The sequence below is a fragment of the Oculina patagonica genome, chromosome 3 (assembly GCF_052425735.1).
Source record: "Oculina patagonica isolate OP01 chromosome 3, crgOcupat, whole genome shotgun sequence".
NCBI lineage: Eukaryota > Metazoa > Cnidaria > Anthozoa > Scleractinia > Oculinidae > Oculina > Oculina patagonica.
The window spans coordinates 11,012,359-11,033,962 of record NC_135760.1 but is presented as its reverse complement, the minus strand read 5'-3'; the positions used below and the strand labels follow the sequence as shown (position 1 = coordinate 11,033,962).

Here is a 21,604-nt window from a genome sequence, read left to right as displayed (position 1 = left end):
ATACAAAGGTCTGGTTCAATGTAACTACAATGCTAGAAGGAGTCTGCAAACTGAAACTTTGGTGACTGTACTAAAGAAGACATGGCCGACTTACAAGCTAAAGAAAACAGTAATTAGAGAAAGGGTGCTAGTCGAAAACAAGACGGAAAGATATTTCCAAGGATTGATTGTTAAGTTTCCAAACATTTTAATTTTTTGTTCGGATAAAAGGTAATGTGTTTAAATTTCGCGCATATTAAATTTTGCAATTATTTTGAAATTGCGAATATCGCGAAAATTAGTACTCGCGAAAATTAGTAAGAATAAGGTAACTTTAGAATTTTATAATGAATTCTAGTAATTTTTTTAAGAATTTTAGTATTTTATAATGAATTTTAGTATTTTTAATTAATGAATTTACTAAAAATATCTGGTGTGTAGCCAGGCATGATAAGATTAAAATTATTTGATAAAAGTTGACACTGGCTTAGAATATGTACAGGACGTTTCGGCTACTGCTGTAGCCTTCTTCAGCAATATGTAAATTTAAAATGGCGTCCCTGATGTTATAGGAATAAAAACTAAAAAATGCAGAAAAAGGTGATATAAGGAATGTACAGAATAAAAAGGGGGGGGGGGGGTGGAATTCTAAAAACGTGACTAAAAAGGATAGAATAGGGAGTGGTATGCAATTAAAAATTGTTAAGTTTCTTATATTTCTTTCATTCCCGAACATTTATAAGAAACTTAACAATTTTTAACTGGGTGGTCAATATGGCATTACAGTATTTTGCCTTTTATCTATTTCTACTTTAGAAATGTGCGAATTAGCTGTATAAGTAAAGTTACAATGGTCGAAAAAGCTACGATTGTAGTCACGATAGATGCAACTTTAGGTGTCGCCATCTTGGTTTTCATTTCTTGAATTTTATCCCTGTCAACCGGCTATCTACCATCTCGTATCCGATGCACGCTCGTGGAATAATTGTTAAATAATTGCATGTGATGAAATGAAAAATTAGAAAAGGTAAGGACTGTCTTAAGCTGCTGGAAATATCGCAGACTCACATAATTTAATGGGCAAAATAACAGTCCTGAAGAGTCTTGTTGCCTCTCAACTCGTTTATGTATTATCGCCTTTACCTTCAAATGAGAAAGTCATCAAAGAAGTAAACAAACTTTTCTTCTCATTCCTTTGGAATGGAAAACCAGATAGAATCAAACGAAATGTTATCATTAATGACTACCCAAGCGGAGGCCTCAGAATGATCGATATTGAAAGTTTTAGCAAATCCCTGAAAGCCTCGTGGGTTAAAAAATATTTAGATGAAGAAAATCATGGTAAATGGAAACTTTTTTTTGATGTGGAGCTAGACAAAAGTGGAGGTCCAATAGTCCTTAAGGGCAATCTCAACACGAAAGACATAAAGAAATTTCAAATTAAGGATACTTTTATCAAAGAAGTACTGACAATCTGGTCGGATGTTAATTTTGAAGATGAAATTAAATCTGAGAATCAGTTCCTTAACCAAAACTTATGGCACAATTCAGTGATCAGAATTGATGACCGTCCTGTCTTTTACCCTGAATGTTATCATAAAGGTATCACAAAGGTGAAACATTTGAAAGATGGCTCAAATAATTTCTTATCCTATTTTGAACTACAGACAAAATTCAGTCTTAAAACTTGTCCTCTCAGATACTATGGACTCATATCGGCCCTTAAACTGCTCTGGGACGCACACAAAAACAACCTTATTATGACAGACTCCGAATACGAAACCTTTTCGGAAACGTTAATAAAATCGCAACGAACAAGCCCACCAGTGTATCAGAAACTGATATCCAAAAAATCTACGCTTTCTTCCCAATCTCAACGGAAATGGTTTGAAGACTGTAATACAGAAGAAACAAAATGCATTAAATGGAGCGATGCCTATCAATTAGCCTTTAAATGCACCAAAAGCACAAAACTTATTGAGTTCCAATTCAAACTTTTACATAGGCGAATATCAACTAACGAATTCTTAACAAAAATTGGAGTACAAGATGACCCAAACTGCTCTTTCTGCAAAGAAGAACCAGAAAAATTAAAGCATCTCTTCTGGTCGTGCTCCAAGGTGACCTCCTTTTGGAACTCCTTAACCGAACTGCTAAAATTATCTAAAATATTTCCAGAACACTACACAGTAAACATCTCTGTCGCCTTAGGATTGATACCGGACTGCTCAAAAAATCATCGCCAAATTAATTTCTGCTTTCTACTGGCCAGACACTTTATTTGGATTTGTAAAAATAAAACAAGACCTCCTAAAATAGAAAGTTTTCTACTTTATCTTAAATCGATTTATGCCGTTGAACAAAGAACAGATGACACAACCAACAAAAAGTGGGATTTGCTGGAAAGCCTTTTAAAGAAGAAATAAAATAAATGAATAAAAACTAATCTCTTTATCTTCATCCTCCCTAGTCGAATATACACAATATATTAGGCTCTAAGATCCTCTGAACAGGTAATTCCTTCAACGCCCTTCAAGCCCCTCTCAATGACTGACAGAAACAGTTAAAATTTTTTGAAAAAAATGTCGGTAAGATAAAAATGGCGCAATTTGATTTAGTTTTTATAAGTTACCATTTTTATTTTCATTATCTTTAATAAGCCAAAAGTAGTTGTAGTTTCTTTGCAAATGTATTAAAAGAGATAAATTGTATTGCGCTGTTATAGGTATAAATATTAAATTTTAAGAAATTGAGTATTGTATTGTAAGTAGTGTGTTGTAAACAATTTAATTGTCATGTAGGCAGTGTAAGCAGTGTATTGTACTGTAAGTAGAGTAAGCTTTGTATAGTAAGTAATGCGTAAAGCCTTGTATAGTAAGTAATTAGTAGCGAACATGTCACTTTGTAAGAACGTTCTGTGTCAGTGTTTTGCAATAAAAAAAAAAAAATAAAAAAAAAATAATTGCATGTAAACGCTTCGATGCATTTTCTAAAGAAATGTATGAAAAGTTGGTTTGCCCAGGGTAGCTCGGTTAGGCCCTTAAACCTTGAATTTAAATTATAAGGTTCTTGTGTGTTTTTACTGTATTGTTATATTGTCCTTTGCAGATACAAGACAAAGGCTTGACTACAATGAAAGTCATATTATAGCTAAATTTGCACCAAGGGTTAGTTAATACATTGACGTTGTTGAGTTTTATATTAAATTACTTCCAGAGGTCTATTTTCATAGGCGTACGGGCAATTTTTTGCCAGGGGGGCGGTGAACCATTTGCCCAAAAAGTTATCACAAGTTGCCCAAATTTTTACGAAAAAGTCGAGAAGAAACGAGGGTCTTGTGATGCACTAATATAAGCTACCAAAGGCCTACATATGAAGAGAAAATATTCTCGTGCAGTTCTTGCATATGAATTTATCATATGAGCTCATAAATCACCTTAAAGACTGAATAGCTATTTGCCATTTCGATGGCCGAAGATTTCAATGATACGATCTTTTCATTGTTGACTACAGATTTGGCATATGCCCTTTCAATGTTAATAAGTGCGATGTTACTGACACGTTGTTGCCCCATGGTGCTGTTGAGGTAAGTTTTCAATCTGCGCAATGCACACAATGATCTTTCTGCAGAACACGATGTAGCAAGTATCATGCACTGCGAGGATATGTACCACATAAGAAAACTTTGGAGACATATCAAATAGAACATTCTCGTGCATTGTCTCCAGCATTTCTGAAACACTCATGTAGCCTAATCCGCGCAAACGACGAAAACTCGCGTACATTTTCTGCTCGGCTTTCAGAATCTCGCCGTCGATTTTGTAAAATTTAGCAACGCGGGGGAAGCTTTCTTTATCAGGGTCGTATTGAGTGACCATCATTGTGTCCATTATTAAAGGAAATATGAATTTATTTGTTATAACGTTTAGAAATGGAAGTTGATAATAACTGCTGGCTTCCACGTACAAGCAACGCTTCTTTGGTGCATTCATCAAACTGTCCATTCACTGGTTCTTTAAATTTAACATCTCACTAGATTCCACGTTCTTTCTGAATGTATCGATTCTCACTGACGTCCCTACTTGAAATGGTGGCCGCCGGAAATTTACGTCCTACAGTTACGAACGATATCAGCGCCTCTCGAAATAAGGAATCTTGGGTAAATCTTGTTAGTGAATCTGGTCTCACATTGTCAAGAAAATAATAATCACGCCGACTTCAGGTTAAAATAAAAAATATCTATCTTTTCGAAAAAAAAAAAGAAAACTACTTGAAAAACTGGCTTTGCCCAAATTTCTCTTGCTGCCCAAAAAATCTGAGTTGCCCAAAATTTGGGGGGGCTGCAGCCCCCCCAGCCCCCCCGGCCCGTACGCCTATGTCTATTTTGCATCATTTGCTAAAAAACAAATTCTTGATGAATAGTTTCATTACCATGTCCCAGATCACCCAGAGGTTTTTTTAGCTATTTGTAGGAAGATTGTGCCATTTGCCGTTAGCAATACAGAAGTTTTGGACTATACTTTCTGTGTTGGACTATACTTCAAATAAACTAATACTAACTGTACTCCAACGAATGTAAAGGACAGCTATCAGTACCTTTTTGATAAGTGTTTTTTCTTTAGTAAATGAAAACTTGCTGGAACAGTACACTAGTGGTAGAATCATATTAATAAGCAAAGTGTATTAATTTACTTTTTCAATACTAATAATTTATAAATACTTTGCTTGTTGTATTCTAGAACGACATTGGTGCTTTCACAGTTCCTCCTGATGCCGAGCTGCAGACCAAGGAACATGTTATAGTTTACGACAATAACACCAGTTCAATTAAAGACAAAAGTAAGTTGCTAGAAATGTTTGGGTGTTGCAATCAAATATAACGTATTTTTATTAAAAACTAGCAATGGTATATTGCAATTCCTGAGTTTTGATTGGTTAACAGGCAATGATATATGAGCTCATATACCATTGACCACAAATATCGTAGCCGATAAGCATCAACGAAGCTGAACAATTGGGGAGCTCAAATATTGCAATTCGTTTGGGTGTTTTTTATAAAACAATAATTATTTCACTCATGCTTGTTGGATATGAGATTGTTATAGCCTGCAACTTGGTGCTACGCGCCTCGTTGGCTATCTACCATCTCATCTCATATGTGTGCTCATAGAATAACTGTTAAATTAAATATTACGAAAGAAAAAAAACAATAAGCAGTATAAGCCACACCAAAACACTAAAATCCTTGGTTAAAAAAAACATTGCAGGACCTCAAAGATGATGAGTATTTTTCAAAGATTGATGATGGCATTAGGATTTACTTGTCAACCTTTTTAATGTCAGTCTTGAAAAGTTCTTGGAATTTGAAACACCATTCTATTTTTGTTGATTCATATTTTTATTTTGGAGTACAATTTTCACTTCCCAACAAAAGGGAAGCAGGTGCAATAAGGCTTGTGTATTTTTTTTGGGTTTGCAATATCCGGTAGATATTATAGCCTTATTTACCCATTGAACAACTGTATATTCTGGAAGTGTCCATAATGAGATTGAGGTTCAACTGTTTCAACAGTAATGAGTACTGATATTTGTATTTCCTTTGGCTGTCCTGACTTGTCTACTAATTAAATCTAGGTTGAATATTATGATGAAGGCATAAAATAATTGAATATTTGACAAATGAAATATTTTTTCCAGATAGTACTGCTCTGTCATGTGCTAAGTTGATGTGGGAAATGGAAAGCAAGAACCCTGTAAAAATCATAAAAGGTATTTTACAGTTGCATATTGTGCAGAGCCGTTTTTATTAATATTGTTAACTTTAAAATGCTGTATGAAGGGTGACCCTATTCGGCGGAATGGCGGAATGACGGAATGGCACGGCGGAATGGCGAAATATCCTAAAACGTGGAATGACGGAATATCCTAAAACGCGGAATGACGGAGTATTCTAGATCTAAAACGCGGAATTGTGAAACATTAAAAAAAGAAGCAACAAAAGCAAACAAACAAAAGGAAAATTATAATTGCTAACTTTCTCAGACGGTGATAATAAGGCTAAGAATGTCGATAAGAATGTAACTTGTGGATATTCGTTGCCGTGACAGAAAAGCCAACTTGTTTACAACGGCTGCTAGCAGTAGAAAACCAGTAAACAGTAAATATACCCTATAAACGAAGGGTTCGATTGATCGATGGAGGATTTCGTTATTTTACAGAGTTCTCGTCCCGCTCGAGACAATGAAACGTATAAAGCTGAAGTACGCTAACGAAGCCGTTAGAAAGAAAACGAAAGGGCCTGAAATTAACTGAGTTTGTACTGACATATTAATAAAAGGAAATCCACAACAAGGCCAGGGGTTTCCAGATGGTCACCCATCCAAGCACTAACCCCGCCCAACAGGGCTTAACTTTGGCGATCGGATGAGAACCGGTGCTTTCTATGTGGTATCAGAAAGAGCGCATAAATCAGCTTATAACAGTGTTAGTCCAGTTAAATCATCGTTCAAAAGATCCATTATAACCAGGTATTTCTGTTCTTTATTTGCATGACTCTTGTCAGTCTTTGCTTCTTCTGGGACTGATACCACAAGGAAAGCACTGGTTCTTGTCTGATCGCCAAAGTTAAGCCCTGTTGGGTGGGGTTAGTTCTTGGATGGGTGACCATCTGGAAACCCCTTGTTGTGGGTTTCGTTTTTTTTTTTTAATTTCTCAGTACGAACTCAGTAAATTTCAGGCCCTTTCGTTTTCTTTCTAACGGCTTTGTTAACGAACTTCGGCTTTATACATTTCATTGTCTCGGGCGGGACGAGAACTCTGTAATTTAATGAAATCCTCCCAGTCGATCACTCAAGTATCCTTCGAAGGATTAAGCCTTATTATCGCCGTCTGAGAAAGTTAGCAATTATAATTTTCCTTTTGTTTGTTAGTTTTTGTTGCTGTTGTTGCTTCTTCTTTTTAATGTTTCGCAATTCTGCGTTTTAGGATATTCCGTCATTCCGCGTTTTAGGATATTCCGCCGTTCCGTCATTCCGCCATTCCGCCGAATAGGGTCACCCTGTATGAACCATTTTGAACGTGAACCATGTAAGTTCATTTCAAAACAGCTGAAAAACTAAGAGCACTATTTGAGCAGGAAAGTTCCTTGACTTCTGTATGTTTTACAAGCTCAAAAATAACATTTCAGTTCATACATGTATGCATGATGGGTTTGACATTTGACTTAACCATGTCCTTCATAGACGATAATATACAGTGTTCATTTGACTGCCTTGTTTGAGATATGGGTTTCATCTACAGCAGTGTAGAGTGTGCCGGGTAAAAAAGGGTTTTATTATAAATTCTTTTATTCATATTTAGGTGGATATGAGGAATTTTCTGCATTGTACCCATTTCTTCGTACTCAAAAGATCATATTTATGCCCAGGGTGAGTTTGTATTTATGTAAATTGTGACTGCATATCATCATAATTTCTCACTTTTAAGTACTGAGTTTTCACATGTACATTATTAATGTTCATATGCATGTAAATTCAACACTTGAGGCTTATTTTAGGCTGTTAGTGGAATTCACACTGGCCTATGGTTAGCTGGCTGACCTCTAAAAAGACACTTTACCATGCATGCATCCTTTTTGCCTCAGGATGTGAATGTATGGAGACGTGGACACCAATGTTTTGAGCACTTTAGTTTCCGCTTAAGTTAAAATGTGTATACTTACATAAACTGAGCAGTGATCACCTCAATTTGGCTGCAATCAGACCTTGGGCCAGGGTATCCAACATCTCTTAATTTGTTCTAGTTTTACCTATATTAAAAATAATTTACCGGTAATTTATTCATATTAATGAGTAATTTCACGACTACAAGCTTGCAGTACCTATAAATTGATCTGTGACTACAGGTACCCTGCTATAAATACATGTAAACATCATGAGTTATTACACTATCCACCATAATGTATTAATTCTGTTATCAACAGGAGCTAGATGTCATTAATACGTATCCAGTGGAGATCATACCTGGTTTCTTGTATGTTGCAACATTCCAACAAATTATCTCAGGACCACAGAATTATCAAGGATCTTAAAGTCAAGGCAAATGTGATTGTTGCAAAAGAAAATGACACAGTGTAAGTATACAGTCTTGCATACAAGTCTTATTTTCACTGCAGTTTAAAGTGATGCTGCGAATCATTTTTGCTTTGGTCTTACTTTATTTAAAGTCTACACTTAGTTATTGGTTTAGAACAATTTTCATTTGAGTGTCGTAAAACCAAAACCAAAGAACCATAAATGATCTAATAAATGCTTGGGGCGTCTATTAAATTTTAGGCTAGGGGCGTTAAATAGATATGAGGCGTTTATCAGAAAGAAGCGTTTATTTCACTTTAACTGAAACAACGTCAACAAAACAAATAAGACACGAAGTTTGTTCGCGGAGTAAGACGAAAAGCAGAGTTTGTGAGTTAGGAGTCTAATCTATTCTGCGCAAATGCAAAGCCTGGAGATGTTGTTCACAGTTCTATATCAATGTTTACATTGACTTCGGGTTCAACCATGTTGGTGTCGTTGGCCTCTTCGATGTTCGAAACTAAATAAATTGTGTGATTTTGCTCTATGGAACGCTAGCGTTACCTTGGTTTTTGAGGCGATCCTAAGAGGGGGCGTCTATAAGACACAGGGCGTTTCTTAGAGAGGGGCGTCTATACAAACTTTACACCTCAGGGACCTCAGGGGGAGGCTGTCCAAGCACTCTCCGGAAATCTCCTGAAAGCCTGTTCGCAGGCTAACCAATCCAATCCAACATCCTGCTGCATCTAAACGCTGTGTAACAAAAACATCATTCTTTGTTCTTGGGTAAAGCACCTACTAAAACTGCAGATTGATTTTGAGCAACAATAAATTAACATACTTTGCTAACTGTCCCATTAAAAAATTATGTGTTATTCTTCAAATGTCAGTAAATCAATATTACTTTGCATAGCTGTTAGTTTTTACAATAAAATGTGGTGCTGTTTCTCTGTATGAAACTGTAAGAAAACTGCATAATACTGAAAGGATAAGAATGAAAAATAACAACAGTAACATGAACATGAACAACAACTGATGAGTAACAAAAGAGTCAAGAAACTATGCTCTTTTATAATAACATGTACCTTGAACAAAATTAATCTTCACAGCTCAGCTATAATTTAATATACAGACTACACAAACAAACTACAATGGATTTGAAGTGGAATAATAGAACAACTGTCTCAACTACTTTTGACGCTCATTTAAGTTGAAAAAAAATAATACACCTTTACTTTGTCGTAATTTTTCATGTTAATATTATTGTTTTACTAGAAGGAGAAAAGGACTCAGCAGAGGTTGAGAAAACAGAGAAACCAGTTGAACAGCAAAAGAAAGAAGGACCCAGCTCATCAAAGAGGGTTGATAAAATGTGTAAGTTCATCTACTCTCGGGACACGTCTGACCGTATCCGAACCAGAGCCATGCTCTGTCATGTTTATCACCATGCTCTACATGATCGCTGGTTTGAAGCTCGTGATCTGATGCTGATGTCACATCTGCAGGAGTCCATCCAACATTCTGATATTCCAACACAGGTTCGTTAAATATGTACATTGTAGTCTGAGTTGTGGGTCCTCTTTTTAAATAATTTCAGGGGTTTCAAAATGTTTTGAAGTAAACATCTGTCAGCAACTGGCAGAGTTGGTGGCTGTGAAACGATAACTGCGCTTGTTTGTTGTGAGCCAACTGCTATGACCAGTGAGATCTGGAGAATCTGGTGAAATATAATCAAGTATCCAGTGAAACTCTTGCAGTCATCAGCCTGTTTTGAAAACTCTGATTTTTTGGCGAGAATTGCGATGGCATTGTTGCTGTTACGAGAATTGCTATTTCTTCTCCCTAGTAATATTCAGTTCTTGACTTAATCAGTCTTAAAATCATTTTGTTAAATCAGTGTTACCGGTAGTCTAAGTGTTCACTATTTGTGTTTAGACGTTGTGGTTCAATTTTATTTTACGTACATTCTGATATTTTCATTTGTTTTTATTATCATATGCCACCATACACCTGAACAAAGAAAAATATCAAATTGACCAAGGATAAAATCAAGCTGTCAACTGCCGGAGTTACACCGACTACTTGATTATATGTTTGCTGGTTACTCTGGTTATAGCAACCAGCTTGAGACAAATAACTCAGTGTTGTCACAGCTGCCTACTCTTCCAGTCTCTGACACTTAATACTTCAAGACATCTTGAAACCCCTGCAACGTAGATATTTTTCATACATGTATGAGTATCCACAAGTTTCCCACAAGCTGAGTATGTGCAGTTACTGAGCCAGGGCTACACATGTGGTAGATAAAGCAGTAGAGCAAGTGGCGCTGGTCTAGTCTTGTGTTGAGACTGTCTGGTTGTTATTAATAACTGCTGCACGCATGTTCCATGAGAGTTGGCCACAGGCATTCATCTTGCCTTAAGCCTTAGTTAATGAAACATACAAAATCATGGTTAGCCAGGGTTGCAATACAGCTTGAACACTGTCATAGAAATGACTTATACACAGATGTGTGTTTTGCTCGTCATGTAAGTTTTGTCTTGACATTGGACAATTTGGTGAAAAGTTAAAATTCTGCTTATAAGCACTCCCTAAAGCAAGTCCCCTGAAAGCTCTCGATCTCCCAAGTGTGAGATGTGTGCTTTTACTTACTTTCAGCTCTACCGATTATATGTCCTCTATTATAGGCTAGGGCCTGTCTCGTATTATGTTCTTTTGACATGGAAACTCCTTTTGATAACCGCTCCACCCCCCCCCCCCCCAAAAGTTAAATTAGAGATTGATCTTTAATTTTTTATCTTTGTCCAGTTCAGTGAAATTTTTAATTGCAACCCACGAATTGAATATGAAGCAGTTAGTGATGCAAATAAGATAAAATTGTTTTTTATCATCTGTTTTCCTTTTTTGTGCTGTCTAGATTCTCTACAACAGGACCATGGTACAACTTGGCCTGTGTACCTTTAGGCACGGCATGATCAAGGATGCCCACAATGCACTACATGATGTGCAGTCAAGTGGAAGAGCAAAGGAACTTCTTGCACAGGTTTGTAGTGTTGTCATAAATGAAGTAAAATTAGAAAGTAAATAGCCATGACAATCACAGGATTATGGAAGTAACAGACATGTTTGGCTTTTCAACTGTCATTATTTGGGGTTAAAAATATAATTAATATTATAAATTTTGCCAAGTGCCTTTTGTAGAATCCGTGCGTCACCATCATCGGCGTCGGCAGTGTCAACGTTGCTGTTGTTATCGTCATCATTTTCATCTGCATTATCATCATTATCATCATCATCATCATCTTTATCATTATCAGGACAGACAGTAGCTTTTAAATAATTTACCCAGCCTTCAGTTGTAAAGGAGAAGTATGGTACTGTCTCCAATCAAAGTATTATTTATCAAGATGCGTTGTTTTAATTTTTGTTAGGGTTTAATGCAACAAAGACAGTATGAAAGAACCCCAGAACAAGAGAAGATTGAGAAGAGAAGACAGGTATGGTAACTGAAATATTCTTTGTCATGAGACTGATGAACATACAATGTCATGTGTAACATTGGTTATGGGTGGGATGTAAGGAAAGGAGAAGTGACAGGAGGGCACCCCTGGGGACATGGATGCAATTGTACACATATCACTGTTGTAGAGATCTAGAGCTGCACAAATTTGACGTCACATGCATCACAACCACTGAATAATACTGCAGTCCTTTTATGATAAATTGCAGGGGTTGGCTATAGTCATGGTGCAAGGCCTATAGACATCTGAGGCACCCATCCTCAAACTCAAAGAGGACTGTTGGTTAAATTATCATCAATGATCCACCATTTTGCTTTTTTTCTAAATTTCAGGTTCCATTCCACATGCACATAAACCTTGAACTGTTGGAGTGTGTCTACTTGACTTCAGCAATGTTGATGGAAATCCCTTGGATGGCTGGTATGTCTTAAAATAAAAAGTACATTTTTTAATTTTAAACTAAATTTTCTGTACCATTGCCGCTTTTTGACAGTGCAACAAATGACAGCTCACAGAATTACCAGTTATCAATTTGGGCTTCTTTGCTTCTCAGACTGTTTATTAGTGAACAAGCATATAGATACGAAAAGTTAATCATACACATATTTCAAGTGTCAGTAGTGGCGAGGGCCATACATCTCCAGTATTTTCAACTCTTGAAAAGCATACAATTAAATCAAGTAGCTTGAAAAAGAAGAGTTTCATTTTAAGGGTTCTCTTGTTGGTTTTGAAATGCTTAATCATTTTTTCACAGCATGCAACTAGTGTAACCTACATGTCTTTTTTTTTATTTCAGCCCATGCATATGACTACAGACCACGTATTTTTAGCAAGAGTTTTCATTATCAGTTACGACAAAGTGAAAAGCAAACCTTAGTTGGTTAGTATATGTAATTTTTTTCCTTGAATTGTAAACATGTAAGCCACGTGTTTGCAGTGAGGACAGTGTTTAGTGACAATAGGAAATAATTACTGCAAGTGATTCTCATTGACATGACAGTGTACCATCTCTATTTTGAAAATAAACTGATCACAGCCACTCGCAATTTTTCAATGCAAAAGAATGTGCACGAGGGAAAACTGTGAGCGAAGCACGTGCAGTGCGAAGCAAGTGAAGCAAGCTCGGAAGAAAAATTGAGATATTTTCTCTTCGTCATGCCTCCTGTTTTGTGCTGGCATTCAGTTCACTCACTGTTCTTTCATTGCATTCAACGATCGAAAAACAAAATATGAAAAAGAAGAGGGCTGTGAACAGTTTGTTTTGAAAAATCTTATGACTTAAGGTGGCTCGATCGGATTTTTGAGTGACGATACCTTTCAACTTTGAGCAACTTGTATGCCACAGTAAACAATACGACTGAAAATCGATCAGTACAGCTGTACTTAAGAAAGATGAAAGTTTCGAATAAGATAAGTTTCGTCGAAATCAGAGTAACCATAGCAACATAATGACGTCACCACCCATTTTACACGAGACCGATTTTCTTGTAATACAAGGATAATTTTGAAAAAAGGCTTCTAGATCTTGGACTTGACATAGTTTTCTCAAGGTCTGCAAAATTTGAAGAATTTTTATGAGAGCGTTTTCGAGAAAAATTTGGATGAAGTTTTTAGGTGCTAAAATACAACAAAAACAAAGCAGTCTTAAAACATTATCGAGAAAACGTTCACAAGGCCCGATCAAGTAACATTTTGGCCTTAAGTGAATCTTGAACTATCTAATTACCTTGGGAGAAAATCTCAGAGAAATCGTTTCATTTGATTTCTTGAAACATCGGCTTGAATATGAACTGGTACGAAGTGTTATTTCGCTCTTTTATCGAAAAAGGGCCTTCGCTTACAAAAATGATCGCAAAATAAAACGCGCTCGATAGAATTTTTTTAAATTTAGCAGTCAAAAAGAAGAATAAGTATGTAATGAAATGTCCGATTTTTCAAAATAATTGAAACATTCTGCGGCAGTTAATTTAAAGCCTTAACTCAGGTAAATATTGCGCTGTTTTTCACCCTACTTCGGATCGCTGCCTCATTAGAAGTCTCTGTTGTGTCGTGCCCCGTGCATTTGTAAATTTCAGCACATCTTGAATATGTATAACAGCTGCTTGTTTTCCGAAAACTGCACAGAAACAAGCAATTTAACAAGCCAAAATACAATAACAACGAGGAATAGGCTAGTAAAGCACTTGTATTATCTTCCATCTCTTAACAGTTTCAAGGCCAAGGCAGGATTGTCACAAAAATCTTTAGTAATAAATAATTAGTGATTCATGATCTACTGGAATTATGAATGCACGCGGCTTGAGACAATGGAGACAGATGATGAGGCAGCGATCCGATGAGCCACCTTAAGGTTGTTGCCATGTGCTTATATCTCTGGGGAAACAATCAAAAATCCTATTAATAACTTTCTTGCTGTGTATTTCTGTAAGTCTTCAGGGTTTTTTTAGCCGACTATTGTATTTTACAGCCCACTGATTTCTATACATTTGCATCTATTTCAGGTCCACCAGAGAGCATGCGTGAACATGTAGTGGCTGCCTCCAAAGCTATGAAAAAGGGAGACTGGAAACAATGCAAGGACTACATATTAGCTGTTAAGGTAAACTTAAAATAATGGAATTATGTGTACTAACTAGCTTATGGAAAATATTAATCCAACAATAATTTATTTGTTGCCATTAGGATATGACATGTTGTGCTGTCTTGCACCATTGCATTTTTTGTCCTTTGCTTGTTTGTTGGATGCCTGTTAGCTGTCTGAATGGACAAATTTTAACTGACTGACTTACTGACTGACTGACTGACCGACCGACCGACTGACCGACCGACCGACCGACCGACCGACCGACTGTCTGACTGACTGACTGACTCTGACTGACTGACTGATGGACAGATGGTCGGACGGATGGATAGATTGATTGATTTTTTGACTGATTGATTGATGTTTTATAAGCGTTTTTTTCCTCTCTCTCTCTTACATGATAGGTATGGAAATTGTTTCGCCAAACGGAGCAGGTACAAGAAATGTTAACAAGGTAACAGCTTTTTTGTTATTTTGTTGCAGATTTCTTATGTTACTGTGGATAAAATGATCAAAGAAAGATTGTTGTTTAAAGTTATAATGTACATGAAGTAAATGCCTGTGAAGGCACCTGCAAATTTAGCATGCAGAATGAGATTTGGACTCATGATCTTGCAATGCAAGTTAAAATGTTATTGTAAATTCTATTTCTCTTGTAAGCGTGATTGTCACTTTTCTATTTTGTCTTTTTTTTTTCTCACAGAAAAATTCAAGAGGAAAGCCTCAGGACATATTTGTTCACATATAACAGTGTATATGACTCTTTGAGGTACAGTTTTAGTAAAGTGACAAGCTAAATGGATTTGATGATTGTTATAATTATAATTAATTGTTTTATTGCTTTCTCTCTCTTGTTAATCTAAAGTCATCCAACTATCTTTATTCAGTCTTCAGTCCTGTGCCATTAATTGGTGTAGCACTATCAAGACTTTGTATTGCACTATTAAGACTTTGTATATCTCTTTACTTGTAGCCTGTACACGTTGGCTGAAATGTTTGATTTGCCTCCATCTGTGGTGCACAGTACTATTAGCAAAATGATCATCAATGAGGAACTACAGGTTTGAAATGTTTCTTTTTCCTGCTGTACTCATAGTAAATTTAGAGGAAATTTTTGAATGGATGTCACCTCTCAGGATTTCATTTTTTGTGATGTTACTACTTTTGGGGCCATTTCACTTGTGCAATGCCTCCTCCATAGAATAAGGTAGCAACATGGAGTGCTTCTCTCTCATTAACAACATGTATACTGTATTCTTATGTACAGCTGAAATTTTCACACACAAAGTTTCATCCAAAAACAGACCATAAATATTTTTCCCTTGACTTGTGATCACGTGAGCCATGTGTTCATTCAATAGACAGTGTTAGGTGACAACAGAAAACAATAGCAGTGAATGAATAATTTTTCTTGATGTGACAGTAACATCTCCATTTTAAAAAATATCATAAATTGAGGTTGCACTCGTATAATTTATTATCGGGTCCGGATAATCTGCAAGGCCGGGGGGGGGGGGGGTACTCCCTATAATGGCCTATACGGGGAGGCTCCGCCTGAAAGGGGTACCGGGTACCTTTTTCAGGCTTCAGGTATATGAAGGGTAGGGATTTCACAAGTTTAGGTATACGAAAGGGTATATGGAAATCAGTCATTTAGGTTTTTGAAAGGGCCTTTTAATAAAAATATTTCGAGCAGATGCAATTTATGGCTGTATAATTTCAGTTTATGAAGCGCTATTGAAAATGAAAAGAAAACGTTGTGTTTTAAGTCTATGCCATGACTTTCAGGTATATGAAAGGGGTACCTTTTTTATGAAAAGGTATACGAAAGGGGTACAATTTCTGGCAAAATGGTATATAAAAGGGTAAGGGGTAGGAGCTTGGGGCGGAGCCTCCCCGTACAAAACTTTGTTGAGTACCCCCCCGGGTCTGCGAGCCAGCGAGCCATGCGAGCCATTTCGGTTGGCCTAAATAGCACTTCATTTAGCCTAAATAGCACTCTGGTTAGCCTACAGTTGGCTTTGGTAGCTTGAGTTAGCCTTTTATTGGGGATTAGGGATTTCTGGCTCGCATTGCTCGCATGGCTTGCGAGTCATGCGAGCCATTCAGGTTAGCCTAAATAGGACATTGGTTAGCCTACATAGCACTTCGGTTAGCCTTAATAGCACTCTGGTTAGCCTACAGTTAATTTAGGGCTTGCAGTTAGCCTTTTATTGGTATTTGGGATTAGGTAGCAACATGGAGTGCTTCTCTCTCATTAACAACATGTATACTGTATTCTTATGTACAGCTGAAATTTTCACACACAAAGTTTCATCCAAAAACAGACACACATCACATGTAAGTCCCTCCAAAAATCAGCCTACCAAAAAAGACTTGAAATTAATAAAGCCAAGATTTTTTCAGTGTTGAAATGCACGTTTTGCCTTAGTCTACTGTTCTGGCCGGTACGCTGGTAACGCAACTGGTAGAGTGATTGAAGGCTCAATGGGAATTGGGCGATTCCAGAAAATATCCGTACCATACCACGGACGGCTTCCATATTTTAGCCCCCCTTGCCTTCGGAAATTCCAAAATTCGTTATCCCCCCATGTCCTCGGAATTCCATAATCATTAACCCCCCCTCCCGTTCAGATTTTTCATTTTTTAGTCAAGCTCTTTAGAATTCCCGTCAGGGTTCGCAAATACGCCCAATGTGGCGTATTTTACATCAAATTATTTCAAATGACTCGATCTGTACATAGAGACAGTCATTATGACTCGAGAGATTCTGGGATGAAAATGTAAAAAAAATTAGACTTTTCTCCTTACCCTTGTTCAACAGATACAACCTACATTAATTTTACATTGCCCCAAACTGGTGCAGAACATTAAAATAAAAATATCGCGTGATGCACGTGTGTAAACTCGGAAGATAATACGATCGAGGACGATCGAGTGCACTGACATATCCGCCATCTTGGATTTGAGCCTTCACGGTCAGCAGTCGCTCCCAACCCACGTGCTTCAAAATGGCGTCTCGAAGCGTAGCAAAAGAGTTTCCCACTCCACTGAATGGACTAAATATTTGTGGATCCGCTTTGACAAGAAAACAAAGAGCGAATGAAGAAGTTCATCAAAGTTAGGGCATCTGGAGATTGATGTAGAACCCACATTTTAGCGATTTTCTTTTGTAAATGAACGCAAACACATGCCTGATCGATCGATACTTGTCTTGTATCCTGCTTCCGCTACGCGGTGTCAGTTCGTGCTTTATTTGCGACTTGGTAGTCCACAAAATAAGCATTTTCAAGGAACACATTCTTGTTTTCTCCTCTGGAAATCCAAGACCTGGAACTCCCCCATGCCTTTGGAATTTCCAATCGTAAGTATCCCCCCATGCCTTCGGAATTCCAGTTCAATGAATCCCCCCTTGCCCTCGGATTTCCAAAAAGCCGTCCGTGGTATGGTACGGATATTTTCTGGAATCGCCCATTCAAATTTCAGTCAAATGTAAACAAAAGTATGTAATGTAATTCTTCTTGCCCCAGGCCTCCTGGGATGAGCCAACACAGACAGTGGTAATGCACCGAGGAGCCGAGCCTTCTCTCCTCCAGAGCCTGGCACTACAATTGGCAGACAAGGTAAAACACTTTGTCACAGTCAAGTCAACTTGCTTTTTAACCTGAAACTAATAAAAAATAAATGAAACAACTTCCGTAGTTTTTCCTTGTTTTGATTTCTTTTGTTCATTTTGTATCCATAAGAACATGTTAATTTAGGAAGCACATATTAGAGTTCATATGTTTTCGTATTTATGCCGTCAATGTATTTGAATAGCCCAAGTTCACAGACAAAGGAATATTTGAAAATTTGCATTTTTAACTAGAAAGCCAAAAAGTCATGTTAGAATTTTGATATTAGGGATTGCATATTATCCTAGCATTGGTTTTCATTTGGTCACATGAGGAACAGATTGGTATTTAATACTGTCTTCACTAAACCTATTTGGAGATTCCTAGCTTTCACATGCTGGTTATCACAAGTACTGTTTTGTCGGTGTTTTTCTGTTTTTCAGGTCAGCACTTTAGTAGAAAACAATGAACGTATCTATGACACAAGGCATGGAGGATTTGTCCAGTTCAAGGACAGGCAAGGTAAGAACTGTTTAATTATTTTCTTCTCTGGACAACATTTACCCGCAAACAGATGAGTTTTCATCAAGAGATACTCGCAGGCACCTCTCACATTAAACCACTCTTAAGGTTTGATTTATTGTCTAACCAGTGAAAAGTTTACTAGTGTGGCAAGAGACTGAAAGCCATCCTCCTCAGTAAAATGCAGATTTGTCAACACCATTTGTCAAAATAATTTTGTTCAAGTATCAGAAGTATGGCACATTTACACTCAACAATTGAATTGATTGACCATGATCAAATCAGTGCGCCGGTGTTATGTTACTGAACCAGCTAAATAGGATTTTGGTGGAAACTTAACATGACCTGTAATCTAAATGGTTAATTTTTGGGAAGGCTTATATTTGCTCACTGAAGCTCTCAGCTATTTTACTGTTTTAGTCAACACTGTTTTTCTCCCTTTCAGGCCAAGGCCGCTATTGTCGACAAAATCAGCAACATTATGATCGACAAGACAGGCCAGAAAAACAGGACAGACAGGATCGATACAACTGGCAGGAGAGATACGGACGACAGCATGACAGGTCTTACCAAAAGTCACAGTCATCTTACTGAACTAGACACAACCTGCACAACTAACCAAGGATTATCAGGGGGCATTTTATTGTCCTGTCTGTCATTCAAGTCAATGTTGTTCTTGTAAGAAAATACCGTGAAGTTTCATTCATTTGATATATAAGCCGAAAAGAACTCCACTGGTAAACAAGAACTAGAAATAATATTGTAAAGTATATTATTTTATTCGCTTTTTTCACGATCCCATAATACATCTTGTTTTATTTAAATAACCCCCCCAAAATTTTTGCATAAGCATTGTTTTCAATTTCTCTGGGGACGATTGCACGTCACTGTAAATCCCAAGAGAAATTGAAAACAATGCTTATGCAAAAATTTTGGGGGGTAAACAAGATGTATTATGGGAACGGTCGAAACAGCGAATTGCTGGGTATTCAGTTTTGAAATCTTCAAATGTGTGAACATCTTGTAAGCGAATAAAACTAACAGAAACCTGTGATAACCTGTACTTTGATGGAAGTATTATTCTCCCAATATTGCAAGAGACTGTTGGTTTAGACTAGGTGGGCTTCCAATTTTTGAAGTTTTCGCACCCAAAATCTCCATTGGTGCACGAATATTAAAGGTTACATCAAGGTTTTGTTTGTGACCTGTTACTCGTCACAACTGCGCAGAAGACTGGGTTCACTAATTATAAGTAACTGTCATGGTGAAGCCTCGCCAGTTTTCACCAGCTTTTTCTGTTAAGAGTTTAATTAATTTGTGGTGTGAGCAAAAAAATATTTCTGGCATTGTATTCAAATATCGAACCTTATTATTACAAAGCTGTTGCTATATTCACATATATTTAAAATATATGTGAATATATGTGAATATATGTGAATATATTCACATATATTCACATATATTTTAAATATATGTGAATATATTTTTAAAATATGAACAGAGGTTCAATTCCCTGCATACAAAGTTTCAGGCCTACCGTATTTAGTCGATTAAGAGCCCAGCCTCAAATAAGCGCCCAGTGACCCTGTAGGTAAGAAAAGTTAATAAGTGCCCAGCCTCAAATAAGTGCCCACCCCCACCCCGCTTTGAAAATACTGAAGTGCATTAGAGGAGTACTTTGATTATAATTGAAATTGAAATTGAAGTTGACTATAAAGTACTACTAAGAGAGTTACCCGAAGACCGAGTTTCCTTAGTAATTTATAGAAACTTTCAATGAACAGTTAAAATTCTGCTTTGGTAGATCTTCATGTTTTATTATTATTCATTGTTTTGTTGTAAAATAAACTTACACTTTAATAAATTTAATAAGCACCCACTCTCAAGGTCCAAAAATTTAATAAGCACCCACTCTCTAGGTCCAAAAATTTAATAAGCGAACAGGGTGCATAATCCAATAAATACGGTTTACAGTTCCCCATTTTTAAGATGCGGGTACCAAAAAATGACTGCAGGCCAAAAAAGTATTTCCACAACTTTTGAGAAACCGCCCCTGAGCATGATTCCAGGCGCGTAGGAGGGGGGGGGTTCGAGGGGTTCGAACGAACCCCCTTTGAGGTCAATAATGGAGGACTGAAAACAAGCTGAAAACACAAACTGTTGATTTTCAGCTTTTAGCAAATAGTGGGGAATGGAAAACAAACTTTGAGTGTTACAGCTTTTATATTACCCTGCAAGAAAACGCTAAAAGTATCGGGAAAGTATTAAATTGTTAGGAGAATGGGCTCTCCTCACTGGCTCTCATGCATATCACAGGTAACCAAAGCGTACTATGAGAGTTTGTATGGATGTACTAAGAAGGCTTGTATGGATTTGAAATAAAGTTGAGAAAAATATCCCTTTTTACCGGCGAAAAGTTATAATGAAACTTTAAACCTTACCTGGTGTCACGTTTTTGTATTTCTAGTGCTTTAGAAAGTCATACGCGCGATTTTCGTCTTAACCGTTTAGTGCAACAGACGGTTAAGACGAAAATCGCGCGTATGACTTTCTAAAGCACTAGAAATACAAAAACGTGACACCAGGTAAGGTTTAAAGTTTCATTATAACTTTTCGCCGGTAAAAAGGGATATTTTTCTCAACTTTATTTCAAATCCATACAAGCCTTCTTAGTACATCCATACAAACTCTCATAGTACGCTTTGGTTACCTGTGGTCGATCCGGACGAAATTGTCAATCTATTTCAAGGCCTCCACCCGAGGATGATGCAATTGTCAAGTTTTCTTTATGAATAATCCTGTAGTGAATTAGTTAGTAAGTGGCCTCAATATATCCTAGTGACCTAGTATTATATGTAGTCAAAATAATCCCATCCTTAAAACATATTTCCTTAACAGGCGTTCGGGATTTGATAAATGGAGTATTAACAGAGGAAAGGCGGGGAATACAATTTAGGAGTACCCAGGTGATACGTGTATTTAGTACCTATTGACGCTTTGACGCTGCTTTTAGTACATTGACGGTGGAGCCGGGAGTGGGGGGCTTAAGCTTTAATCCTGAGATGCCTTTGCAGCACAATGTATGTATGAATGTATCAAGTTAACAAAACGCCGGAAATATTGTTGTTATGATTAAAAATACCTGTTATTTTACACTCCATTGAGTTTGAAATATTGACGTGTACAATGCTGAAAATAGCATTTCCGGGCCTCTAGATTTTAAAATATTCTGGGGGGACATGCCCCCAGACGCCCCTAGAGGCTCGCGCCTTCGGCGCTCGTATTTAATAACCCCCTAATAAATATTCCTGTCAA

At 37.1% G+C, this 21,604-nt stretch overlaps 3 protein-coding genes across 6 annotated transcripts in view; 2 read left to right on the top strand and 1 right to left on the bottom strand.

The window, feature by feature from the left end:
- Window positions 1-9,467, top strand: part of LOC144646541 (serine/threonine/tyrosine-interacting-like protein 1) — a 52,647-nt gene extending 43,180 nt beyond the window's left edge. Inside the window, exons 3-8 of one of the 2 annotated variants that reach the window (XM_078506178.1) lie at window positions 3,088-3,146; window positions 4,719-4,818; window positions 5,677-5,748; window positions 7,339-7,406; window positions 7,961-8,110; window positions 9,327-9,467. In XM_078506178.1, coding sequence (XP_078362304.1) covers window positions 3,088-3,146; window positions 4,719-4,818; window positions 5,677-5,748; window positions 7,339-7,406; window positions 7,961-8,068 — 407 coding nt within the window. In that variant the 3' untranslated portion in view covers window positions 8,069-8,110; window positions 9,327-9,467. The remainder of the gene's footprint in view (window positions 1-3,087; window positions 3,147-4,718; window positions 4,819-5,676; window positions 5,749-7,338; window positions 7,407-7,960; window positions 8,111-9,326) is intronic. The other variant, XM_078506177.1, reaches the window with a different exon arrangement.
- Window positions 1-21,604, bottom strand: part of LOC144646496 (uncharacterized) — a 118,874-nt gene that overhangs the window by 61,555 nt on the left and 35,715 nt on the right. The gene's annotated exons all lie outside the window — the stretch shown is intronic.
- Window positions 9,046-19,366, top strand: LOC144645839 (eukaryotic translation initiation factor 3 subunit C-like). The gene is made up of 13 exons (XM_078505376.1): window positions 9,046-9,061; window positions 9,327-9,589; window positions 10,969-11,094; window positions 11,483-11,548; window positions 11,905-11,992; window positions 12,369-12,452; window positions 14,074-14,171; window positions 14,558-14,607; window positions 14,857-14,922; window positions 15,127-15,214; window positions 17,684-17,776; window positions 18,211-18,289; window positions 18,735-19,366. The coding sequence occupies exons 1-13, from the start codon at window positions 9,046-9,048 to the stop codon at window positions 18,881-18,883; spliced, it is 1,266 nt and encodes a 421-aa protein (XP_078361502.1). The 3' UTR covers window positions 18,884-19,366.